Source organism: Psammomys obesus, unplaced genomic scaffold (assembly GCF_907164565.1).
Source record: "Psammomys obesus unplaced genomic scaffold, mPsaObe1.curated_primary_1811, whole genome shotgun sequence".
In the NCBI taxonomy this organism is placed as follows: Eukaryota; Metazoa; Chordata; class Mammalia; order Rodentia; family Muridae; genus Psammomys; species Psammomys obesus.
In genome coordinates, this window is record NW_026596134.1 from 27,684,497 (window position 1) to 27,709,643 (window position 25,147).

A 25,147-nucleotide genomic window follows, 5' to 3' on the forward strand; every position below is an offset into this window, starting at 1 on the left:
CAGAGTACAACATGCTGGTTAAAAGGAAGGAAGCATGCTACTAACAGCCCGCACTGGTTTTAGGCAGGAGGCAAAGTTTTGGTCAGACATTAGCTAACATGATGGATTCTCCCATTTTCACAAATACTTACAACTGACACCACAGGTACTTCTGAGACACTATTTACTCATAACAGAGGAACATCAATATTCTCTTTTTCATGTCCACTAAAGAATAAAAACTATCTCTAGTTTGACAAGTGTTACCACCAATGAAAAGCTTAAATAAATCTCCCCCACAGAAGAGCAGGCTCACAGGTGGGAGAAGGAAAGTGAGTGCTGGTAAAGCAAACAGAAATAAGTCTCAAGAACACAAATTCTTATTCTAACAAATCTTCTCTTTTAATAGAAAGAATTAGTTTTTGGTAAATTCAATTTAGATACAATTACATTTTAAGTTTACATCCTGCTTTGGTCCCTACATAATCCAATGTAAACCTCCATGGAAAATAAACCTAAAAGTTATGATCTTGTTGTAAGTTGGTGAGTGGCCTTTGGACAGCAGGGAAGGAGAGAGACTGGTACCTTCAGCAGTGAGTACTGGCAGCTAGCTATCACCAGGCAGAACTGGAACACCCAGATGTCTCGGAAGAAGCCTTGGATGAGAAGAATGGATCCCAAAAAAGCCACAAGAATAGCCAGGACGACAGCTAATATATTCTCCAGGATCTCACGGTTTCTGTAAGATGGACAAATTAACAAGCAGGTTATCATGAGTATGAGAAATTAATCATTGGGAAGACATCACAATAAGGCTGGAGGGCGTAAGTTTGGATGGCTGGTTTGAATAACAGGTCAGATCATACAGAATATAAAACCTACTATCTGTGGACATGAACAGCTGTTCTATTACACCATGAAACTGGAGTGTCCTTTATCAGCTGTCCTATGACACGGTCACAGTGGAGTGTCCTCTAACACACCTGTCCTATGATATCATAATAAAACTTTTTCTTATAACATTTCTGTAAAATAACTAACCAATTTGGATGGCAAATAACACCGATATAGAAAGAAGTTTAAAAAGCAAAATCTCAAAAATGTTTATAGAAAATTGAAAATATCTGTTATTTCATATGATAAAGCTTGCAACCAAATTCTGATAGCAAGTAGCTTTGTTTCCCCATCTCTCATCCTAGCTGAAATAACCCCAAAACTCACTAATTGGAACATCTTAAACATAAGTTCTTACATGTAGTAAGAATGAAGCGCAGCTAAGACCATCAATTCTGCCTCTTTAAAAGCTGCTGAGGCAATACCATACTCACAAACTGATGCTGCGAAAGAGGCAACAGGGTGCCCGAGACGCCACACAGAAACAAAGAGCATTTCTACACTGTGCCCAAAAGCTAGGAATCTATCTATCTGATTACTTTCCGGGGAGGTTTTTTCATAAGTGGTGAAGAAATACTTAATAAAATACTTAATAAATAAAAATAGTTAATAAAAGTGTGTCTACTATGTGAGACAAACATAACAAAATGTATTTAAGTCTTGTTACTAAGAACATTACACCAAATGATTATTCATAATTATTCACAGTGGCTTTGTGGGAGGATGATGGTATGAAGCTCTAGCTTCAAAACGTTCTACATTTAAATCCTCATCGGTGGGTAAAGAATTTATAACCACGAAAATTTAAAGTTCCTTTTTATTAACTCAGTACATTTATAGTCATTAGCCACTAAAACATCTCTGTAGTATTTACTACTTTCAAGATTTCAACAGTATTTTCAGATCTTAGATGGTGGATATGTGACCAGCCATGACACTCTCCCATCCCCGTGCTACTGCCCACTAACTCCTTATAACCTGAATGCATGCCTGCCTTCAGGTTTCTACAGTTGTCTATGTTGATAAATACAATTATTAGGTTTGTTTTTTTTATTGATTCTGTTTTTTTGTGCCAAAGCTAATAAGTTTTCTAAAACCTCGTGGAAAAAATCTTTTGTTTCACAAATTTTGCTGGCTTATGTTTCACATGTATGCCCATATGCTCAATTTTGATTTAGTTTTTGTGATATGGTACAAGGTGAGGATTCAAATTTTATTTTTTGCATATGGAAATCTGTTTTAGTGCCAAGTCTCTACTTTACTGAATAATATTTAAATAACACCTGGGCCTGGGGCTTCCTCTGCAGGAAAGTTCCTAATGGACTTTTATCCTAATCAGGCCATTATCCTAGTGGGCTATTTCCCATTTAGCTAGATGGACTTATGATAATTATGCCTTTCAAGGAATTTGTCCTTTTTATTTGTCTACTGTCAACAATGTCACTAAGCTGTTGATAATGCTCTCTTACTGCTCTTTAATTCCTGTGGGCTTTGCAGTGACATCACAGCTCGCAGCTACCTGGCCACCAGTGTCTCATCCTCCTCAGGCAGCCAGAAGTTCATCAGTTTCACTGCTGCTCCCAAAGATGCAAGGGTTCCCTTGATTTTTCTCTGTGTGTGTGTGTGGTTTCCTTTTTCTCTATGTTCTTCCTTGTTCTCAGTTAGGATAAGTGCTTATTTGTCTAGTTTCCTAGTGTAGAAGTCAACCACAGATTTGAGGTCTTCCTGTTTTAAGCTAGGGACTTAGCGCTATAAATTTCCCTAAGTGCTACAGGCGCCATTTTCATTTATTTTAAAATACTTCCTAGTTTTTCCCCTCAAATTCTTCTCTATCCACGGATTACTTAAGTATTACCTTCCAACTTCAAGGATTTTCCAAGGCTCAATACTTTATTCTGGAAGGCCGTGGAACCTGGAGGAGGCATGGACCTGTAGAAGGAAGTCAGGGCAAGGGTGTACTTCTGAGGGGATGCTGGAAGCCCTGCCCTTCCCTGTCTGTCTGTGCTGCCAGCAGCCATGGAGTAACAAGCAGCTTCCTCTATGAAGCTGCCACTCTGCTATTCTCCCTGTCACAGGCCCTGTAGCAAAGAATCGAGTGGCCATGGACTGAAACACTGAAAACTATGAGCCAAAACAATCCTTCCTCCTTTATAAGCAAATTCAATTATTTTGTCACAGCTACATAAAGCTAACTGATTGCAACCAGCCATTTAAAATGGGGTACAAAATCACCCAGGATTGTAGATTCCATGGCTTTTTCAAGTAGTAGGGGTTCTGGGTCTTTCTGCATGCTAAGCATGTGCTCTGTCAAGATACATCGTCAGCCCCTATGAGGTTTGAAGCTCTGTTTTAGGTACAGAAACACTTAGGACTGTTACGTTCAACAGGTTAGACTGAGCCTTTATCATTATGAAAGAGCTTCTTTATTTTTTGGTAATATCCTCTGTTCTGAAATCTGCTCTAGAGAGGCCAGGACTCTCAGCCTCTGAGCCATCTCTCCAGCCTGCTCCTTGGACTTTTAAAAGCTATGTCGGTGAGATTTAAGTAACTATGTCGACAGTTGTCTTTCCATGCTGTTAAAGATGCTCCACTGTCTTCTCACAGGTGCGGCTTTCCGGTGGATGGATGTCTTCCTCACGCTTTCTCCTACAGAATACTCCTCTGATATTTTTCTGTGGCTTTAAAGTCGTCATCACTGGACTTGAACGACTGTGCCTTGGGTGTCCCTCTCATGCTGCTTGTGCTTAGGCTGCACTGGGCTTCCCGACCTTGCACAGACGGCTTACATACAATGTGCAGTTTCCGCCACTATTTCTTCAGGGCCCATCTCTTCTTGAAGTTGTTCCACAACACACTTGTTTGGTTTGATGTTCTTGTCACTGCTTTTCCTGATGCGCTCTCACGCTCACAAACTTTTTCTTCTACAAAGTTTTAACTACCAGTAATTCCACTTCATACACTTTTTTAACTGCAACATTGTAATATTCAACTCTGAAAGTTTGATTTGGATGTATTTTTATATGTCTACCATCTCTACTTATTTTTTTAAGTACAAAGAATACAGTTGTCATTATTTTAAATCTGCACATGCTAACAGTTAACATCCCTACCAAGTTGGTCTTGATTTACTCCTTCTCCCTTGAGTTTTCTCACTTTGCATAGCTGGTCACCTCTGAGTGGATGCCAGACGTCAGCCATTACTTGCTGGGTGGTATGTATTTCTGGGGTTCTAAAAATCTTGAACCTGTCATGCTACTTCAATCTCTTTGGATCTCAGTAGTGTAAGGAGGCTAATGCTGCCACACTTTTAAAGGAAGCGCTTCCTAAACAGACAGCTGCCCAGACACATGAGCTAAGCATGGTCTACATGCACTAGGAAGCCCGCTACACATCTCCGCAGTTCTTTCAGAAGTTTCCTTCTATGGTATTTTGTACTATGGACTCAGGACCCTCATATCTCTTTATCCTGAGCTGTGTACTGAATTCTATGTTCCCCTCCCCATGTCACCAAACTAGGAATGTGTACACACAGAGTTGCAGTGATTTAGGGTGCGTACCATCAACTCCTCAAGCTGACTGTCTTCTACTGACTTATCTCCAAGGTTTTGTCTGTCTCTGTTTCTGAGGGAAGGTAAATCCAGTACTGTTCCTACTTGTTGACTGGAAACAGCTACCGGTCACCAAGTCTGTAATAAGCGAGTATGTCTACTACTAAGACACTAATAATAACAGACAGGGTAGCAGGTTTCCTCTTCCAACACTTATGTTTGGGATCATATTACCTTAACCCTAAGATCATAAAATACTCCATATGCTCTTCTAACAATCAACTGCATGAGCCAGGCATGGTGGTATATGCCTATAATCCCAGCACTCAGGAGGCAGGGGCAGGCAGATCTCTGTGAGTTTAAGGCCAGCCCGGTCTACAAAACAAGTCCAGGACAGCCAAAGCTATACAGAGGAATCCTATCTTGAAAAAACAAAACAAAAACAAACCAACAAACAAATAAAAACAAACAAAAAGGATTAACTGCATGACTCACATTCTCACATTAATAATAAAAATATATCCTATGGAAAAAAGCTTTCTATGGTCTTACGAGAGTTACCGTTTAAAAGCTCTGTTACTTTAAGTTTGAGCTCAAGAGGATGAAAATAGAAAGCATTTTACAACATGTTATTTAGGTGAAGACATCAATGGTAATCAGGAAAACTTTAGCTTAGAAATAGTATCTTCACATCTCTAATACCATGCTCTGGTCTTACCTATCAAACAGCGCCAAAAGAGTGAGTCTGTCAAAGTTAATGCCAATCCAGAGCTGGGGGAGGATCCAAAAGCGGTAGTAGTGTTTCACCTTCTGGGCAGCTTCTTCTGTGGGGCCGTAAGTGGCTGCCAAGTCAGGGCTTAGATCAATGTCCTGCTGCTCCAACAGATCTGTGTCAATGGTCAACAGTCTATTCAACCGAATCTGTGGGAGAGAAAGCTAGAAACATGCCGACACTGAAAGGGTTAAATACTCTTGATCAAATCAGGACTCATCAAATCAGTTTCTCATCTTGTCAATTACTTAAGCCTCTAATTCTCTATTCTAGTTCACTCCTTGTGAAAACTCCATGTTACCTAGAATCTACAGAAGGTGGTAACAGGGAGTAAATTAAAACAAAACAAATTTGATCAACAGACCTTTAGGAAGGGTGTTTAAAAGATGTTGATACAGCTGGTGAGGCCACCAAATGTCCTTGCTGTGGGTTGCTGGGGGCCTCCCTCTTCCATGTCACATCTAAGCCTTTTCTCACTAAGGTATGAACTGTACTGCAGCGGCAAAATCTGAGCCCATTAGCTGTCACTTCCTCCCCTGTCATCACTGGTCTTGCTCTTTTAAGCCTCCTTTGTATTAGCAGCCTCCTCACCTGAAGCTATGGAGCAAAGGACTAACTTTATTTCTCAACTTTAATTCTTCCATTTACCAGTTCTATAGTTGCCTTTCCTCTGAAACATCTAATGTTACTGGCACAGAAATGGACAGCACTTTGCTGTCTCAATGTTCCTTTGCCATTGAGAGTGGAAAACAATGGTATGATCATCGAGAGATCCTGCTTCTAGCAGGCAAAGTCTTTATTATTCAAACACACATGGAACAGCCAAGAGGGAAAAAAATGCTGCTTTTATATCTTTAAATAATGACTGATACTTCACCAAACATTTCTTATCTTATGCCGTAGGGTTTCTCAATTCTGGCACTATAGAAATTTTTGGTAAGATCGTATTTGTGCTGAGCACTTCAGAATGTCTCTCAGAACCCCTGGTCCCTGTCTACTGTTTACAGTGGCATTCCTCCCACTGTGTCAAGTCACACGTTCCCAGGCACAGCTAAACACCCACTGGCTGGAAAGCACTGCTGTCTACCTTTTCACATCCCATCTTCAAAGCCTGCCCACCTCACCCTCAAGGAGCCACTGGACAAAATGCCTCAAAATAAAATCTACCCATGGCACCAGCAAGGATTTCATCCAATTTTACATTTTCTAACTTGACTCATATATGTATCTTGCTAGCAAAAGCAGGGTTTCAAAATCCCCATTCTGTCTTATACATTTTCATGTAATAATGTCACCCGGCTTTCCCCCAACACATAGGCAGTGAGTGAGTTAAGAGTCAATAGATAGTTACAAAACAACACCAAATCATATTCTTCAAAGTGATGGCTCTGCAGGTCAGCACTTGCTGACAAACCTGAAGTCCCAAGATTGATCATTGGTAAGTTGTGCTCTGACCCCCACATGTACACATGTCCTTGTACACACACAAATCCCCACACAAATAAATAAACAAATGTAAAAACACAACGGGCAAAAAAAAAAAAGTGGTACAAGCAGATCGTACAGTGGAAAGTGGGCCTTTCCAGACCTGCACAATACAAGCCAGTGCCACTTCTGACTCCACACAGAGGGTTAGCTAACGTCTGTAGAGTGTAAGAGCCATGGTGACAAAACAAAGGGGATTTTGTCATAGTTGCCAACAAAAGTAACATTTTGTGATTTCATTAATTTGAGTGGTTTTTATGGCTAGCTATATAAATATACTTTTCAGATTGGGTCTAAAAATGCATCACATTATAAGAAGTTAAAAAGCTTACCATGTCATGTGGATAAAACCGAACTGAGGTAGAACTTGATACATGAGAGTCCGTGTCACTAAAATAAAGTGAGAAAGACTTTAGGGAGTAAAAAGATTGTTAAACAGTGTATAAAAAAAACCAAAAACCTCATTTAACAATTAGGCAACATTTATATTATCTTCACTCTTCGATGTAAAGTGCAACTTCATTTTCCTAAGTTGTAACCTAGAATATTATGTTCGCACCAAAGTTCAGATTGCCTCTCCAGCTGAGTGAAATCTTCAAACCTTAGTTTCCTCATCAGTAACATAAAATAACAGTGCCTCTACTTCTTACACAATGGCCATTTGGTTCTTATTTTAGGATTTCCATTTTCCAGATGGCCATTGTGAAGAAAGTGAATTAATTAAGTAGTCTTTGATTTCAAAGAAACAATGGGAATTGAATTAGCAAGGTTAATTTTTTAGGAAAAAAAATCAAATCAATATACTCTATACTATAAAAGATTATATGATGTAAATATCTAATTGATTTGCTTTCTCCTAACATTTTTATTACCTTCTTTCTAAAAGAAAATTTAATGGAAGAAAACTAACTTTGGAGTGTAAACTTCACTGTAGCTATTTTTCTGATAAGCTTTTTATAGCACACAATATGGAGAGGACACTGGACATCTAGCTACATCTGGAACTGGGCAAACTCTATCCCATAAGGTTTAATGAAAAGCTTTACTTCATTTTTTTAAATACAGAGTAAATTATGTTTTAAAAATAGTGCTTTTTAGCCGGACTTGGTGGAGCACCCCTTTAATCCCAGCACTCAAGGAGACAGTGGCTGGTGGATCTCTGTGAGTTTGAGGCTAGCCTGATCTAGAAAGCGAACCCAGGACAGTAAAGATTGTCTTGAAAAACAACACAACAACAACAACAAAAGGTGTTTTTCCCCCCACAACAAATTAATTTCCATTAATTCTATGGACACAAATGTATTATGGTAAGTATTAAACTTGATATAAACATTTCCAAAATAATTGTATCTTACATGGCAGCTTGCAGTTAATAACAATTCACTGCACATCTGAAAATGAGAGTTGATTTAAGTGTTCTTTCAACCAGACAACCTGTATGAACAGAGTAGGTGTAGCTGTTCTGTAACGTATACATCTTCCAAAACATCAGCAGTGTATTACAGTGTTTTTGTCCATTAGGGAAAATGTTTTAAAACAAGCGTCTGCACCTGCAGCTGAACCTTTAAACATGAAAGCCACACACTCTGACGTCTCCACACCTACCAGATATTGGACGCTCTTCTTGCTGCTGGCTCGAAATTCACAAGTGACATGTCACAGCCACCCGTCTCATAGAGCGTAGATGAGAACTTACCTAGCAAATGAGCAAGTTTTGAAGAGTCATTAGGATAGCCAGTCTTCCTTTGTGATACACTAAATTTACTAACTTTTTACATTACAAAAATCCTACAACCCATCTCCAAACCACAATCTCTGTGCAGTTCAGAACAATGTGGGGCAAATGGCAGCACATGTGATCAGTATTAACAGGAAGAGGCTTGAGTCGGATCTTTTTCCTCTTAACTAAGACAATCATGTGGATGAGTAATTTAATGTTCCGAAGCCACCTGGCATGGGCGGGCCTATGCAAAGCTGCTTCAAGTTTAAGACAGTTCAAACTTCATGACAATAAAATGGTTATTTTTATTCTGTTCAGAAAAAATAAAAAGTTAAAAATGACTCAAAGGAATTTAAATAATGTTGGTGGTAATTAAATTACTTAATGAACATCACTACTTATACAGTGTTTCCACAAGAGTTGTGTAAAGATTTAGGAATGACAACTGTTATGACCAAATAGCTCTAGGAAATCTAAAGGGATTAAAAAAAAATTAAACTGACTAAAAATCTTAGGACTAAAACCTAGCTCTTGGGAGCTGCACACAATCCCATTCCCCCTTTCCAGCAAGAACCTGCTGGGACAACAACAGCGATGGCACTGTCTAAAACAGTCTGCCTCTCCATCTTTGAACAGAACAAGAAAATAATTACACAAAAGCCCAGCTGCTTCAAAACAAACTCCACTGGATAAAATCGTTTCTAATAACAGGATTTCAAAAGTCAGACAGGGCTTGAAGTGCCTTCTTGAAGATCTATGGAGCGTAACTCTGATGGGGAGGGCTCGTAAATAAATCCATGCAAGTCTTCACGAAGCCAACCACACTGGGTAGGTAACTAGGCAACTACATGGTCTTGTCCAGGTTTTGAGACTGTATGAGGGTTTGATCTAGAAGCTGGAATTACTGAGATTCTATACTCTCATACCTAGGGCTGGCCTTGAACTCCCTGTCTAGTCAAGGATAACCTGGAATTTCTGACTTTCTCTATGTTAGAGTGCTAGGATTACAGACATCTGCCTCTATATCCAGTTCATGCAGTGCCGGCATCCAAGCCGACTTTGTATACACTAGACAAATACTAGACTCTGCTATATCCTTGTCCTAAATATGAGCAATCTTTAAACAATTTTTAATTAAATTTGTTCTTCTGTACTTTCATTTACACATATAATTATTATACAGTAAGTTCTGATTACTGTCACCCAATATCAAGCCTCTTAAAGGGAAAATTTTAAATAAATGCCATGGTAAAAGGTCAGATTTTCTATGTCCAAAATGAAAACAGTGTATCGCAAGAACTTTTAAGGTAAAAACAAAACAAACAAACAAACAAACAAAAAAAAAACCAAAAAAACATGTCCTAATATATTCATATTATAACTAAGGACTTAGAGACCAAAAAAGTCACCACTTCATTTTTAACAGGGCTCCATCCCAAATATAGCACTTTAGTAAATAAGACTGCTTGATTACATTCTATTGGTCACTAGATGAAATATGTAATTTACTTTACCACTGTATTGTCTGTCAGAATAATATACTAAGATAAGTCAGAAAAATAATTCTATAAAATGCTCATTTCAGCAGAGACAGAGAGGGAAATAACACCTCAAATGCACAAGGGGAAATACGGTGACAATGACAAGTTCCAATATTTTAACTATTTGAGCAAGCATAAAAGAAGAGAAATACTCATTCCATGTCGTATAATTTTAGTTTCACAGGATGGACTATGATATGTATGGATTGCCCAAGACTGCTTTCTCTCCCACTTCAATCAGTCCCAAATAAACAAAACAAAACACAAAATACATTGGTGGCCAAAAATGAAATGATAAGGCTGTCAATCTGCTTGTTTCTTAGAAGTTACTGGAAATTCCCTGAATTCCCTGACTGGGCCGCAGAAGCTGCTACTGAGGAAGAGTCGATGAACACCATGCCTGGTGTTTAGCAAGAAAGGCTGCATACACGGGCTGTCACAAGCTACAACTCGTGCGCGTTTCAGAAGTAAGTTAATTCCGTATTCAACAACTCAAATTACTGCAGCACTTTCTCAATATTTCAGCTTGACATAGAACTTCAGTGATGTGCTCTGTTCTTTATATACTGGAAATTGCATTTCTATACGATTAATCACTGAAAATATTATCTTTGTAACATTCAAATGCAATAGTGAAGAACATGAAGTCATTTTGTCCATTATCCTTTATGTACAGATATTTAATTTTAAACATAGAAATTATTTCATCTTAAATATAAACATGAATGTAAAAAAACTTTTCTAGAAGAAAAAAACTGGAAAAATTCAGTATTTTGCTAGTTAAATGTATAACTTTGAATGTCTCTATATAAAGCAATGGTTTAAAAAGTAATAGAATTTATTTAGGAATATTAATAAACACCTATTAAAATTAAAAGGAAAGTTAAAGTTAATAGAAAAGTGGCAAAAGTCATGAATCTAAGAGGAGGGGAAATACATGGGAGGCGTTGAAGGGAGGAAATGGAAAGAAAATGATATAACTGAATTTTAAATATTAAAGTACCAAAATGTAGACATTTAAACAGAAACAAAACATGGACATAAGACCACCAAACAGGCATGGCTCCAATAGGACTGCCTCTTCTGAACAAGCTGGGACTCGCCTGCCTCCGCTGTAGACTGCTTAGGACCATGTTCGGGCTTTTAGAGTAACATGAGGTGCATCACAGCACACCCCAGGAGCCACTCTTCACGGCGCCTTCCAGCTTAACTGCACAGCCACGGCCGCACGCCTTTCTCTGTGCACGGAGCAACTGACAGCACACTGCGAGTGCTACACCTTATTCTCAAGAGAAACACACTTGGGGAAATGTACTAAAATATGTAGCTTAAGGATTCAGTGAAAAGTCTAGTAATACTTCAATGCACTAATCTGATAATCTAGCAAAGGATAATCTACCCCCCCCCAATTGAAACAAAACTACACACTAGTAACAATTAAAATATTCAAATTCAAACTTTAAACTCCATGTTCCTATGACTCTATTTAATATACAGCATTTAAAAACCCTTAAATTGCACATTCCTTCTTAAGGATGGATACAAACCAGAAAGAAAGCAAAATGTTCATGCAACATGCCCTCTGCATTTGAACTGTGACTATAAATAAATCAGGAATCTGCTGCCAGTTCATAATTAACCATGTCTAAAAGGGTCAGACATGCATTAAGAAAAGAAGCAAATCAATTTATGACCAAATAACCAATATAGCTGGAATTTCTGATTTGTAAAAAATCATCCATAGGGCAATCTCTAAGAACAAAAAAAAAAAAAAAAAAAGTTAAGGCACCTGGCATTTTTCACTGATGAATATTTAATAATGAATGCCACTGCCAACGAAAACTCAATTTGTTAATCATGATCTTCTCTGAGTATGCAAGTTGTACAGCAACCTTAGGGCACAGTGTGAACCACAAAAAACGAAGACTTATTGTCTAAGGACTGAAGCCAGAAATGGCAGAGCACACATTCTAAACATCATTGGCATGACACTTCCAGACACGGGGGAGTAAGGGACCCTCCAACTTACTGCATTTGTAGAACACGACCAGAACATGGTGTAAAACACACTGAGAATTTTAAGCCCAATCTCTCACCTTCAAAACTCCTAGGACATCCTTGCTGCTTGATTTACACATCTGCATTTTCTGGGAGGAGGAGGCTACTAGGGCAGACCGTTCTCTAACCCTCCAGGGACCAGCAACAAAAGAGCTATTTTACTTTCCTGGATCCTTCTTTGACTTCTAAGCCTACTCTTCCTTCTGGGTCCTCTAAATCTGAACCTGACATGGTGCCTTATTGAAGCCTTCTGCTTATGATGCATTACTCTCAGAGCAGAAAAGGTAAAGTAGTGAACTACATGGAACTAAATGGTTTTAGAAGGCTTTTCAGGGACCACATTCGCTCAAATGGTAAGTATTGACGCTGGCTTCTGGTTTGATAACTATCATGTTCCATCGCTGCATGACTGTATTATACTTTTTAAGAGAGAGGGCTTTATGATCAGTTCTGCCTTCTTGGATGGTACCTCCGTATTACCATGAGCCTACTTTAAGTTTCCAAGGTAACCTGAGTTTTCATCTAGACAGAAATGACTCACTGTACTTCTGCTAACAGCTAATGGCCTTGTTTCTCCCCATACCAGGGGCCAGCAAACTTTCTCTGTAAGGAACCAGATAATAAACATCTCAGGCTTTGTGATCCTGATACCTTATTGTCAGAACACAGTCCAAGAATGAACTTGTGCAAGGGGAACTCTGAGAGCTTGTGAGCAAACTTCAAGAAAACAAGACAAGAGTCTTGTGATTACAGTCTTCAAAAACATGGAGTGTGCTCTTGTGCCCCTTCCAGATGTAGCAGTAGGAGTGAGTTTACTGTAGATAATTCATTACAAATGGCTATTGTTATTTGTTTATATGCCTCCATGGAAAAACACGATTCTGCCACATGTGCGGCAGGCCTGCCACGTGAGGCTGGCCCTTGTGTATGGACACTTTACTCACGTGACTCCTCTTAACCCTCAGAGTATAAACTGTCTGATGCTCTGAATAAAGTTGGCTATTGCATGAGACTTTAGTCTGCCTCGTTTTTTAGGCTCCAGGTCACAATGCCAACTAGAGCAGTAAACGCTCTGTGATGTAACATTCAGGTCTGTCATTGTCGCATAAAGTCACCACAAAACAGACATTTTTTTCTCCCTTCTTTGTTTACAAAACCAAGTGAGAAGCTGGACTAAGCTCACAGGCTAAAGTCTGCTAACCTGTCTTCTACCTAGACCCAGAGTCTTGGACTTCTAAACCTCTTTAATTCTTTAAAAAAAAAAAAAAGATTTAATTTCAGTTATTATGTATATATGCATGCGTGTTGAGTGTAGGCTTGAGCACTTGAGTGAAGTGTCTGTGGAGATCAGAAGAGGAAGTCAGATCCCCTGGAACTGGAATTATAGGCAGCTGTAAGCCACCACATGGGTGTTGCAAGCAAAACCTGCATCCTTCGCAACAACAGTTAAGTGCTCTTAATTGCTGAGCTGTCTTTCCAGGCCAACCTCAATTTCTAGGATACAATGGAAAAATGTCTGTTTCATTATTCAGAACTAGCCCTTCCTCCTGGAAAGAGCAATGCTGTGACAGGGCTTTAGACCAGGAGTGTGATGAAGTGGGCAGATGTGAGACGCTGGTTTAAAGAGGCCTTGCAAAGGACGCTGGATTGCACAGGATCTACTGCTTGGCAGCAGAGCTGTAACTGGTGTTTTACTGAAAGGGCCCATGCTCAGGTTCCAACTTGTCTCATTTCCCTATTAAGGCTCCACCCTTGCTCCTTAGTCCCCAGGCCAGCTGAACTTTCCAGAGGACACACACAAGCTCTCACTCTGCTCTGGTTTCATCATCTCATGTACTACTTCAAAGGGCAAGTCATCTTTGTGGTAGTGTTTATGGTATTTGGAGTGATCAAGTAAACTAAAAGGTGAGTCATATAATAAGTGCTGGGACTCGAATCCAAGTCCTCTGGAAGAACAGCCAGAGCTCACAGTGACTGAGCCATCTCACCAGCCTCTACTTTGTCAATTCTTATGATTTATGACTTGGATTATGGGAACTATCACCTTTGAGTCTTCCTCTGTTAATGGGCATGTAACAGGTCTTTTTACAGTTTTCAAAATTATGAACAGTACTAAGTGATTACGTGCAGTAAAATTAATATTTATAAAATCTGCGAACGCAGATACATGAACATTTTAGTCTGTGATTCTAACCTACCATACAAAAATGATCTACTGTTTAGTTACCCATTTCTCCATGGGCACTGTGCAGTTTCAACAGGTAAAAGGAATTCTCAAGTTTGTTTTTAATTTCCAATTCTAAGAATCATGAGCAAGGTTAAGATTTGGGCCTATGACTACATTAATATTTCCAATATTAATACTATTAATAATAAAAATAATATAGTATTTCATCCCCCATCCTTTCCTGTCCCCTATCTCCCTGACACGCCCCACCTTTCCTGTCTCCCAGCCCCTGACCTCCACCCCCCTGAACCACTCTCTTCCTTTTATTGGTGCAGAGTCCTTCCCATCTTCTTGCGCCAAAGGCTGAAGAATGAGCTCCAGGACCCATGCCTCACTATTCCTTTAGTGACAGAACTTCCCCTAACCAAGCAGCTGCTCTCTCCTGGAGCTCAGTTACATGCAGCCACATTGAAGCCACTGGCAGGGAGGCGGAACAAAGTGAAAGGCACGTTATTCTCCAAGTTGCATCAAGACTAAGGTGTCTCTAGCTTCTGGCTATTACAAATAAAGCTGCTACAAACATGGTTGAGCAAATGTCCTTTTTGTGTACTTGCGCCTCTTTTGGGTATATGCCTAGGAGTGGTATGGCTGGATCTTGAGGAAGCGCTATTCCTAGTTGTCTGAGAAAGCGCCAGGCCACAGTAGAGGACAATGCAGCCACTTCTGATGAGAACTGATAGACTAAGATCAGAAAGGAGAGGAGAACCTCCCCTATCAGTGGACTTGGGGAGTGGCATGCATGCAGAAAGGGGAGGGAGGGTGGGACCGGCAGGGGAGGAGGGAGGGGCTTATGGGGGATACAAAATGAATAAAGTGTAATTAATAAAAAATTTTAAAAAAAGGAAAAAAAAAAGGAAAAAAAAAAAAAAAAAGAAGACTAAGGTGTCTCTTATGTGGATTCTCCCTCTTGCCCTGTTCTCTGGGAAATTTCAACGACCACAGTGTTTCTTTGACCAGGTAGGAAAGATACAAGTGAAAAACAGAAGAGCTGGATTATCTGCAGGGAATGGCTCCTTAGAGAAAAACAGAAATGTCATCATTTTAGTCACTGATTTGGGGCGGTGTCTCCCAAGAAGCCAACTTATATTCTATATGATACAAGCACTATGCAGCTTTCGTCTATGATCTTAAGGATGTTTAACATGAGGATGCAGAACATCTGGTCTTGCATGCTAGTAGGAGACAGTCCTTAGATCTTCCGTAAAATTCTTGGAGCAATTCAGGTACCCTAAACTGTTTGAAATATTATTGTGTAGCTTCCTATGGTAATAACGATAAACTTCTAAGCATTATCTAGAAAATAAAAGGCTGGGTAAGCTTCTTGTGAGGACTAAAAACAAGTACCCAACCTGCCAGCTAAAACACAAACAAGGTTGTGCTCTCCACAGAGGAGCTAGTTCGCTCAATGTCCTTGAATGATAATGCTATGGCAACTTTAATTCTCAAGAATTAATCACTGCTGTACTCATAGGCTCATGTAAAGAGCCTTCAAGAGACATCTTAAGAGACGATCAATGAGCTTACTTAAATGATTAAATGGATTATGGTCTGGTGACATTTTACTAACCAGTACAAACAATGGTCATTTATCTAACAAACATATTAATGGCAGACATTGGCACATTAAATACACATATTCCTTGCACTAAGCCTAGGAACAGGCATTAGTATCACTTCCTTTAGTAACTGAGGAAACTGATGCACAGGGAGAGGAAACAACCCGCCCAAGGTCACAGAGCTGGGAAGAGGTGAAGCTTGGAGGATGGAGGATCTAACACCTCTGGCCTCAATTCACATCTGCACTGACATGCACATCCCTACATATAGACCCACACATATACATACTTAAAAATAAATCTTTAAAATGATGTGATGCTCAAAATGTATCCAGCACTAATTGCATCATTTGAATGCTTAAAAGATTTTTACTAACCTTGCACAGAAATAAATTCTCTAAGGCATTACTCCAAATTTCTCCTTTAAATTGCTTATAAATCATTTCTAAAATTATTAACAATTGTGCACGATAAACAGAGATCTGTATGGATAAGTATATACTTATATACACATGCACGTCTTTCACAAGAGTATTGTACATATGTATATATTACTGCATGTAAAAAATCATATGGGAAAACTTTTTCAGTAGAACTAAATAGATCTCAAAAAAAAAAAAAAGCAAGCCTTTGTAAATACGTCATATTTTTAGGAAACAGTCTAGCTAACTTTTCTTTTTATTAACATTTCTACTTAGCATGCATGTGTGTGTGGGTATGCATGCATGTGTTTCATGTGGAGGAGTCAGTTCTCTTCTCCCATCCTGTGGGTCACAGGGTTGCCAGCTGTGGCAGGAGGCACCTTTACCAGCTGAGCCATCTTGCTAGCCCCTCTTGATTTCTATTCTAGTAATGAATTGTTATTGGGAAAACTTATAGAGAGCTTGTTTTATTTTGTGCCTGTGTAACAGGGATCAGCATGGTCATGAGTAAATGCGTTCAAGTGAGTCTTACTTAATAACAAGATTTTATTAAGTTACTTTAAACCACTGTGAATGTGAGCATAGGAAACCTGGTCATACAGAGAAATAAGAATACAAGTGCACGGGCTGGGAACCTGGATTCGGTTGGTAAAGAGCTTTAACGTACAAGCTGAGGACTTGGCTTTGGATCCTCAGTGCCCAGAAAAGGGGCAGGCAAGGTGCCTAGGAGTCACTGGCCATCCAGTACAGCTGTGTCAGCCAGCATCAGCTCAGGGAGAGGCTCGTCCTCACAGGATTAAGTCACCCACTACCTTCCCCTGGCTTCCACAAACACACGCATATGCACGTGGTGGGTGAGCACACTACTGCATGCGCGCGCACACACCCCTACATGAGGAAATGAAATTTTAGAGTAGCATAGCAACACGCCAGTGCACAGAGCATGCATTTGAGTGAATTTGCTATTATTAGGGGTTGAAAATATGTCACATTTCTAAAAGTTAACTTTCATAACTTATGAGTATGTTTATAGTATCTTAACAAAAAATGAAATATTTTATAAAGTCACTAGTAGAACCATGTTGTCCTGAGAACACTGCATTTAGGATTATAATAAACCTTGTGACAAGAGATGGACATACTACAAAATGTAGGCCACTTCACAGAAAACCTGTAGGAATAAGCCTACGAGGGAGCACTTCCAGGGTTCCAGTGTACAACATCTCAAATAACTAAAAAAAAAAAAAAAAATTGAGGTTTTCTCACAAATCACTTAAAAAATCATATTTTCCCACATGGTATTACCTGGGAATAACAGAAATGCCCAAATTATTAAGAGAATGGTTAAAAGGAACAGTTATTAGCAATAGCTGACGGTTAGTGATAGATATGCTCAAAATAAAAAGTCTAATAAAAGTAAAGAGAAATACAGAAAGAAAATGCAAATCACTTTCTCACACACAGGGCAAATAAATATAGTAAAACAGTGCCCTGATGCACAGGTTCAAAGTAAAGCTATCTCAGAAGAGAATTGCAACCACTGTTACCCATTTGCTGCCAATTCAAAGTTTCCAACCACCGAGATTACATCAGGCCTGCATACCAAGTTCATCGTGCAAACTGCTACCGCCTACAGCAGATGCATGGTCATGTGAGGCTTCTAAGTGGACACTCCCTTTTCTCACCAGCAAGGAGGCACTAGCACTGAGCACTGGAGCCTGGGATGGGGGGCGGGACTGCACTTTGACCTGGGCTGTGGACTGCTGGCCTTGCTGACCATCTTGAAGGCTAGGAGAGAACATGGATTGGGGAGACATTACAGGGAAGAAAAGAGAAAACAATAGCTAGAATGAAATCAATACAGAACACTGATTTCAAAAATGATGCTTTTTTTAAATAACCTAAGAAAGAGCCAAGAAGCTTTGAACAATTACATAGTTTATATTTGTTCTGGTCCTTACCCAGTCTGATTCATAGAGAGGAATGCAGTAAACACTCAACATAGAGGTTGACTGTCAAATCCAGCTCAAACCAACTAGATTGTAGAGTGAGGGAAAGGGCAGTACGGAGCCCAGCGTGTACTCACGTGACTCTGGGCTGGGCTCCGACTGGTAAAATTTACCTTGTAGTAACTTTGCCGTTTTCCCTCTAAAGTTCTAAGACCTCAGGTCAGATACACAATAAGACAAAGTTTCTACACATGTGAAAACCAAAGAATCGCTATCAAATGCAACCAAAATACAATGGTAAACAAAAGAATACCACAAACTACTGCAGGAGAAATCAGAATACGTGACTCAACTGAGTGAAACATGGTGGCCACCGGGATATTGAAGGAGACGTAATATAAAGTATTATTTATAAAAGCTTCCATATTCTGAAATAAGGTTACATGTGTTACAGATAGCACATACATAAAAATCATGTTCTCATAACCAACTGTTACATTCTTTTTCAATCCACATGTGTTCTTATTAACTAGGATCCATTATTTTAGGAAGTCTTAACAACTGGGAAACCTTAAGTTCTCAAAAGATATTCTAGCACTTTTATAAATTTTATAAAATTAAAAAATGCAGTATTTTGTTATATAAATTTATCATTTATAAAATAGTCTATATTATTTACTCATTTAGTTTTGATTATTTAAAATAGTATGACTTTTATTATTAACATTCCTAATACAAGATTCACTCTAAATTGATGAAATTCCTGAAATGCTGTTGTAACTATCATACATCATTCTACACACGATGTCCCAGCAATGTTTAAGTCAGTGAACTTACTGTAGTCTGAGCAATTCCAGAGGCTGCTACTAAAGTAACAAGACACTAGAGCAAAAAGAAGCCTGCTCGAGATGGGCTTGTTATCATGTCTAATGATATAATTTTCTACTGCGTTCTCTCTGACTCCCTGAATCCACTGCAACTGTCCCACTGGTCCCGCTGACTGACAATGAAGTAAAAGGCTGAGCTGTGGGCACGGCAACAACATGCTCTAAAACTACACAATCTGACACTGTCGAACCTGGGATATTTAGTTTTGCATGCATGCCAACCATATTTAAAGGACAATAGCCACATAGCACAGCTAGTGGCCACCAAAGTGGTCAGTGGCTAATGATGACTCTTGCCATACAGGGCAGCATGTATTATAGAACATTTATCCCATCACAAAGGCCTACATCAGCGTATTCACTCCAGCTCTGACTCAGAGCCATTGAGAAGAATATTCTAAGCAGAGCACAGGAAGGTAGCCACCTGAGAAGCGAGCCTGCACATTCTGGCTGTTAACACTGGCATTACTCAGCCATGCTACAAAGCACTGCTTAGTAGTTCCTTAGAACACTTCCCAGCAGCTATTAGTCAAGAGAGGGCCGTGAGAGGGCGGTACTGCAGTTCAGTGGCGGAGCCTTTGCCAACATGTATCAAACCTTGGGTTCATCTCCAGCACTGGAAATTTAAACAAGAAAAATACATGATCTTGTGAATTAAAAAGTTTTTATCTTCTACATGTGGCTGATGTGTCCCTTTCTCAGAAGCAATCTAAACTTATCCATGAACTTCATCAAAATGAACAGGTTTCACACAACAGAAAAAATTCCCTGGAAATTCAAATATTATGGACTTTCAATTTACAATGTCAAAAAAATTGCACTCAAATTTTCCTATCAGTTTTTTTTTTCATTTAAAGTCATAAACAAAGATCATATCACAGCTAGTCACATTTTAATGTGAACAGATCAGACAATATTCTAATCGTCAGACTACAAATGCACAATGTCTATCCAAATATACAGAATGTTATCAAGATATTAAGCAGTGCATAAAAGTTAAGGAAATTAGCCAAAATCTATTATTATAACCATCAAGTTATCATTAAAAGACAGTAATAAATGTTTATACCCCTTAATTTCCAATTTCAATGCCCTCATTGACAACAGGAAAGGCTGGCACTTAGCACAAATGGCTGAGAATCAGATCCCTGGAGGGTGGTATTAACTTTCCACTAACAGACATCAGTATGGCATGAATGTATTTATTTTTTTCTACAGTAGTAAATACCCAGTAATAAAATCTAAGTCTGTTATTATGGGCTGGCAAGCCAACATACTGATACAACCCCAGTTTAAACATCTCCTCCACTCCTTCCTCTACACGTGGAGGTGGGATCTGGCAACTCTGCTCCCCACTGTTGGTTACCACAGTATCTCCCTACTGAGATGTGAATCTACAAGTGTGACTCCATTATTCCAAAGAACACAGGTTCCAGAGAAGAGGCTGTCCTGAGTATACAAGAAAAATCTGATGAATTCATCTGAACATAAAATGACCCCGTGGATTTCTAATCATAGGTTCTCAACTATAACTGTAACCTCATTTTACTATAGATCTTTTAATCGCATATTTCAAATGAAGCTAAAGATATATTAAAGCTGTTTGTTCTTGACCAAAATAAGATGATTTCCTTCTACTCCAGTCTAACAATGTTTCAAAAACATGACATTTAGGGTAATAAATATCAAACTCTTTATATTATAAATAATTTTTAATATTTATCTTTATTTTAGCTCTAGTCACTAAGAAGAATTAGCTAAGGCCAATAAAATCTACCTACTAAGCTAACTTAATTTAAAATTTGTAAAAATCATTGTTAAGGGGCTTATTATGAGATTTTAAAAAGAATAAAAACTCTCTTTGTGAGGAAGGTGCTGGTTTAACGTTAATGTTTGTATATGTTTTGTTACAATCCTCTGCGATGGTGAAGTTACTCAGCAATGTTGACACTAAGCTATCATAGGCTCTTTTTCTGAAGCTTTGTTTTCTTTGATCCTGGTTACTTACAGTCAACATCAGTCTGAAAACATTAAATTGAAAAATTCAGAAATAAACATACTTTTAATGCCTTCATATATTTTATGATTGCTTTATTTTTTAGTAATTATTGCTGTTGGCTTTCCTGCTGTGCTGAATTTATAGATTGCACTACACCTTAAGAATGAGTCAAAGCAGGAAAACCATACTACACATACAGGGCTCTGATTTAGTCGTGGTTTCAAGATGTCGTATGAGCCTTTCCAAACATTTCCACTCTACCCATGGATAACTAGTACAGAAGATCTTACTGGTATTTACATAGCAATGGTAGTGAGAGCACCGCCACACCTGTCCTATTCATTTCTGACAAAGTGTTCTCCCAAAGTTTAAGTAGCCATTCTATTCTATATTTAGTTCAGGGCAACATTAGTATTCTGTAGTTCACACTGAAGAGTAACAGCAATTTATTTTACCTGAGAATTTTCCACTTGCAAAGGGTAATTTACTAAGTTGATATTTTCCCAAACTCTTCACAGCTACATTTTATTTTATTTCACTGTAACAAGGTCATCTCTTTAGAGACATGCAACATTTTACTGGAAATACCCTGGAGCTTGCTGATGCCCTTTAGAGGTAAATTCTCAACCATTTTCTAAGATGTGCTACATTTAAAATTCTAGATAGGAAATACTCTGTGGCTGGCCGGAGTCAGAACACTAACTCTAATATTCCACCAAGCAGAGAAAGAAAACTACCCTGTACATATTTGCTTGGCAAGTGAGACTCGGCAGGCATATTCATGGCAAAGAATGAAAAACATAAGATTAAATAGGTTAAAAATGTTTATAAAAGGAAAACACAGAGAAGCGGCAAGGCAAAGGAGTTGTCTCCATCAAGTTATTATTCAAGGAGCAAAAAGGGGTTAGAAACAAAATAATGCAGGAGGCGCATGCTCAGTCGCTGCACACGGGGCTGTGCCCCACATTCACCAACAGAAAGAAAAGTCCTGCAGGCAGGAAAGGAGAGAGAGAGGACACAGGAGTGGAGGGCTCACAAAAGTTCCTACAACAAACATATCATTACATTGATTACATTCCCAATTTTATATTTTAAGTATCATCTATATATACACATATGTTGCATGAAGTTGTGTATTATTTAAGGAATTAGAAAATGAAGGTGAAATTCCTGGATATAATGTAAAACTCAACAACAAAAGAAACGAAGTTTAAATCTCAGGAGAATATAAAATGAGTTTTTAAAAAAATAGAATTTTGCTACTCTGAAAATCAGGTTTAAGAAGGGAGGGGAAGGTTTGTGACTTCTGGCCTACCCAGTGCTCACGAGCAGCTGAGGAGCCTTGAGAAGCTGGGGAGTTTGTTAGACTGTGGTAAGAAAACAGCCTGCACGACCGACCGTGCTTGGGCAGAGCGGTGACTCACACTAAACATACTGCTCGAGCACACACACACACAGAGATCACGTGATGATCATGCTTGTTTGTTTGAAATAAAGCACAAGTCTTTCAAAAAGATCTTCATATTTCTAAATCACACATGGACTTTCAAAATTCCTTAAAATTCAACAGGAGATTATCTCCAATATCATAAGTGGATGTTCTCAAAGTTAAGAATATTGAAAAGTAAAAATGTTTTTAACACACGATAGAGGCTGAAAAATTATAGATATCTCCACATGTAAACAGGTACATAGCTGACCATAACTTACATAAATATTTTAGTTCTATGTCCTTCACTAGGCTCAAAATTTCCAGTATAAATAAGATAAAGTGTAATCTTTTAGTGACATGGAATAACCAAACTGACTCATACAGTGAGGTTAGATTTTTATTTCTCTGAAGTTATCACTTGGCCTGTAAATGTTCATATTATTAAACACTGTGATAATACTGCATTAACATATGAATAGAGTAAGTCAAACTTCAGCTATGTTTTCACTTCTATTACTGCTTACATGCTTTTCCATTTTAAAATGTGGGCAAAAATCAGTCTGATAGCTTTGTTTAACAGTGCAAGGAAGGCATGCATAATGCAGCAGCTCATGGTCACATGCGGAGGAAGCCTGAGAGAGCTGACGATGCACGGAAGAGAAAGGGAGAAAGGCAGCTCTTCAGAAGCTTCCCTGGGTCGGAAGGAACAAGTTAGAAGGTTCACGGCATGCACACTAAACTTGGTGGAACTGTAAAATACCGTACCTGAGGGGCGATCCGATGAGCAAGGTAGGAGGGGTGGGGTTACTCCCTGCATTGTGCCGGCGCCGTACTGCCTGGCGCCTAAAAGTGCTGCGTTCACGGCGAAAGGCCACTGCCTCCTCGCTGGCCTGTGCTGCTGCATCAAGACAGACTGAGGTCAAACAGGGGCCTAGGTCAGAGATGAAAAAAGCAGCTGAGCCTGTCTCTCTCTGGACTTCCCACCCTTGCGGGAAGAGGAACTTTTGGTCTTCTGTAACATTAGGAAATACACAGAAAGAATGTGCCCTTTCTTCTTGGAAAATAACATTTGGATCTATTCTATTACCTGACCTCACCATTCTCTCTTCATCCTCAACTTCCTATTTTGAGATCTCTGCTGCTTTAAGTGTTTTTCTGAAGGCCTCCTTATTTTTGGCACATCTCTTCCATTCTCCCTTTAATTAAGCCAGCCTTTGAAAAGTTGTTGGTGTGCCTGATGGGAACGGGGCCCTCCTTTCTTTTCTTGTGAGACCAGTACAAGCAGTACGGAACACACAGAAGCTGCCTGACTTGGACGGGACCACCATTAATTTAGCGCGCCAAGGGTCAAAAGTGTGCTCAGTACTCAGAGCTCTCTGCTCAGCATGTACACTCCTGAGAGCTCCAGTGCCCTCCAGGCCGGCGGCAGCTGTAACCCGGGGCTGTTGCGCCAAGGCTGAAACAGTGCTCTCCTGCCTCTCACTCACCCAGGAGAGGAGCAAACTTCAACACGCACAGTATGCTTTCTGCTGACCGGTCCCTCCTTTGTATCACCATGAAGGTAAAAACCTCACACTATTCACTGCAGAGGCCAAGGAGCGGGGTAGTCAGCTTCAAGCCTCCCTCCTCCCCAGCACCCCAAGCCATAATTCCGTCACAGACTGTGAGAAAGTTGGTAGAACAAGTTTGTCAAATATTCAAGGTAACACAAATATATTCTTAACTGAAAAGTGCTTTATCAAGACATTCCTTAAAAACTTTAAGGCCTTGGTCCTAGTCTACTCAACATTAGGAAGCAGATGTGTAAAATGATTTTTACATTTGAACATATGACAACTTTTCTTCCCCAGTAATCTAAGTATTCTGGGAATTTTTTTGATTTTGAGAAAGGACATTTTCATGCCACATATGAGTAAAGAAAAAGAAGTTCATACAGAAACACTTTTTCCAAACATAAAGAGTCCTTTAAATATGAAAAGGCTGTTGTTTGTACATGAAAAATCATACAGGTCCAATGGAAACCATGAAGCTGAGTGGATGAGGTCTGTGCTAATCCAGTATCCACTAACTAGCCAGGAGTGGCTATTTAATTTTATATTAATAGAAACTAAAATTGAGCTATTCATTCTTGAGGCACACCTAACACTGGGTAGCATGTGGTGCCAGTGCCTACAGCTGCTGGACCACCCGGATGCAACAGGCAATGGATGCAGACATCAAAGCTGCTGTTTTCTCAGCACACTCCGACTACTGACAACCACAACCTCAGAGAGAATAAGCATAGCACATCACCAGAGAAGCACACACTGGCCAAGCAGTGACCAGATGGTGAGGGAAGGTGGGTGAGTTATGCCTGGAACAGTTCTTAGACATGGGAGCTAGCTTACAGGTAAATTACCAGCTGGGAACTTAACTCAAGAGCTACCTTGTGAGCTACTTTCTATTCTACAGCTGAAATAATCTATATCTTGGGTGGTTTTTTGTTTTGTTTTACAAGCCATTACAACAAACTATCAGTTTTCCTGGTTGAATCAACTTCATTATGGAACTTTCTGTTGCAAATAAATGGAAAATTAAACCCAGACAAAATTTACGAGGCAGCTCTGGGAAAGCAGCATGTGATCGCTGACTGCAGAGGACAAGAAAAGGGAAACTGTTTTCTTTACTAATCTGTTTCT

At 39.3% G+C, this 25,147-nt stretch overlaps 1 protein-coding gene across 3 annotated transcripts in view; it reads right to left on the reverse strand.

Moving 5' to 3' along the window:
- Window positions 1–25,147, reverse strand: part of Pcnx1 (pecanex 1) — a 104,402-nt gene that overhangs the window by 47,901 nt on the left and 31,354 nt on the right. For 2 of the 3 annotated variants that reach the window (XM_055592798.1, XM_055592797.1), the window contains exons 6-9: window positions 8,284–8,374; window positions 7,011–7,068; window positions 5,140–5,357; window positions 565–718 (exon numbers count right to left, since the gene is read on the reverse strand). In XM_055592798.1, the coding sequence (XP_055448773.1) occupies window positions 565–718; window positions 5,140–5,357; window positions 7,011–7,068; window positions 8,284–8,374 (521 nt within the window). The remainder of the gene's footprint in view (window positions 1–564; window positions 719–5,139; window positions 5,358–7,010; window positions 7,069–8,283; window positions 8,375–25,147) is intronic. The other variant, XM_055592799.1, reaches the window with a different exon arrangement.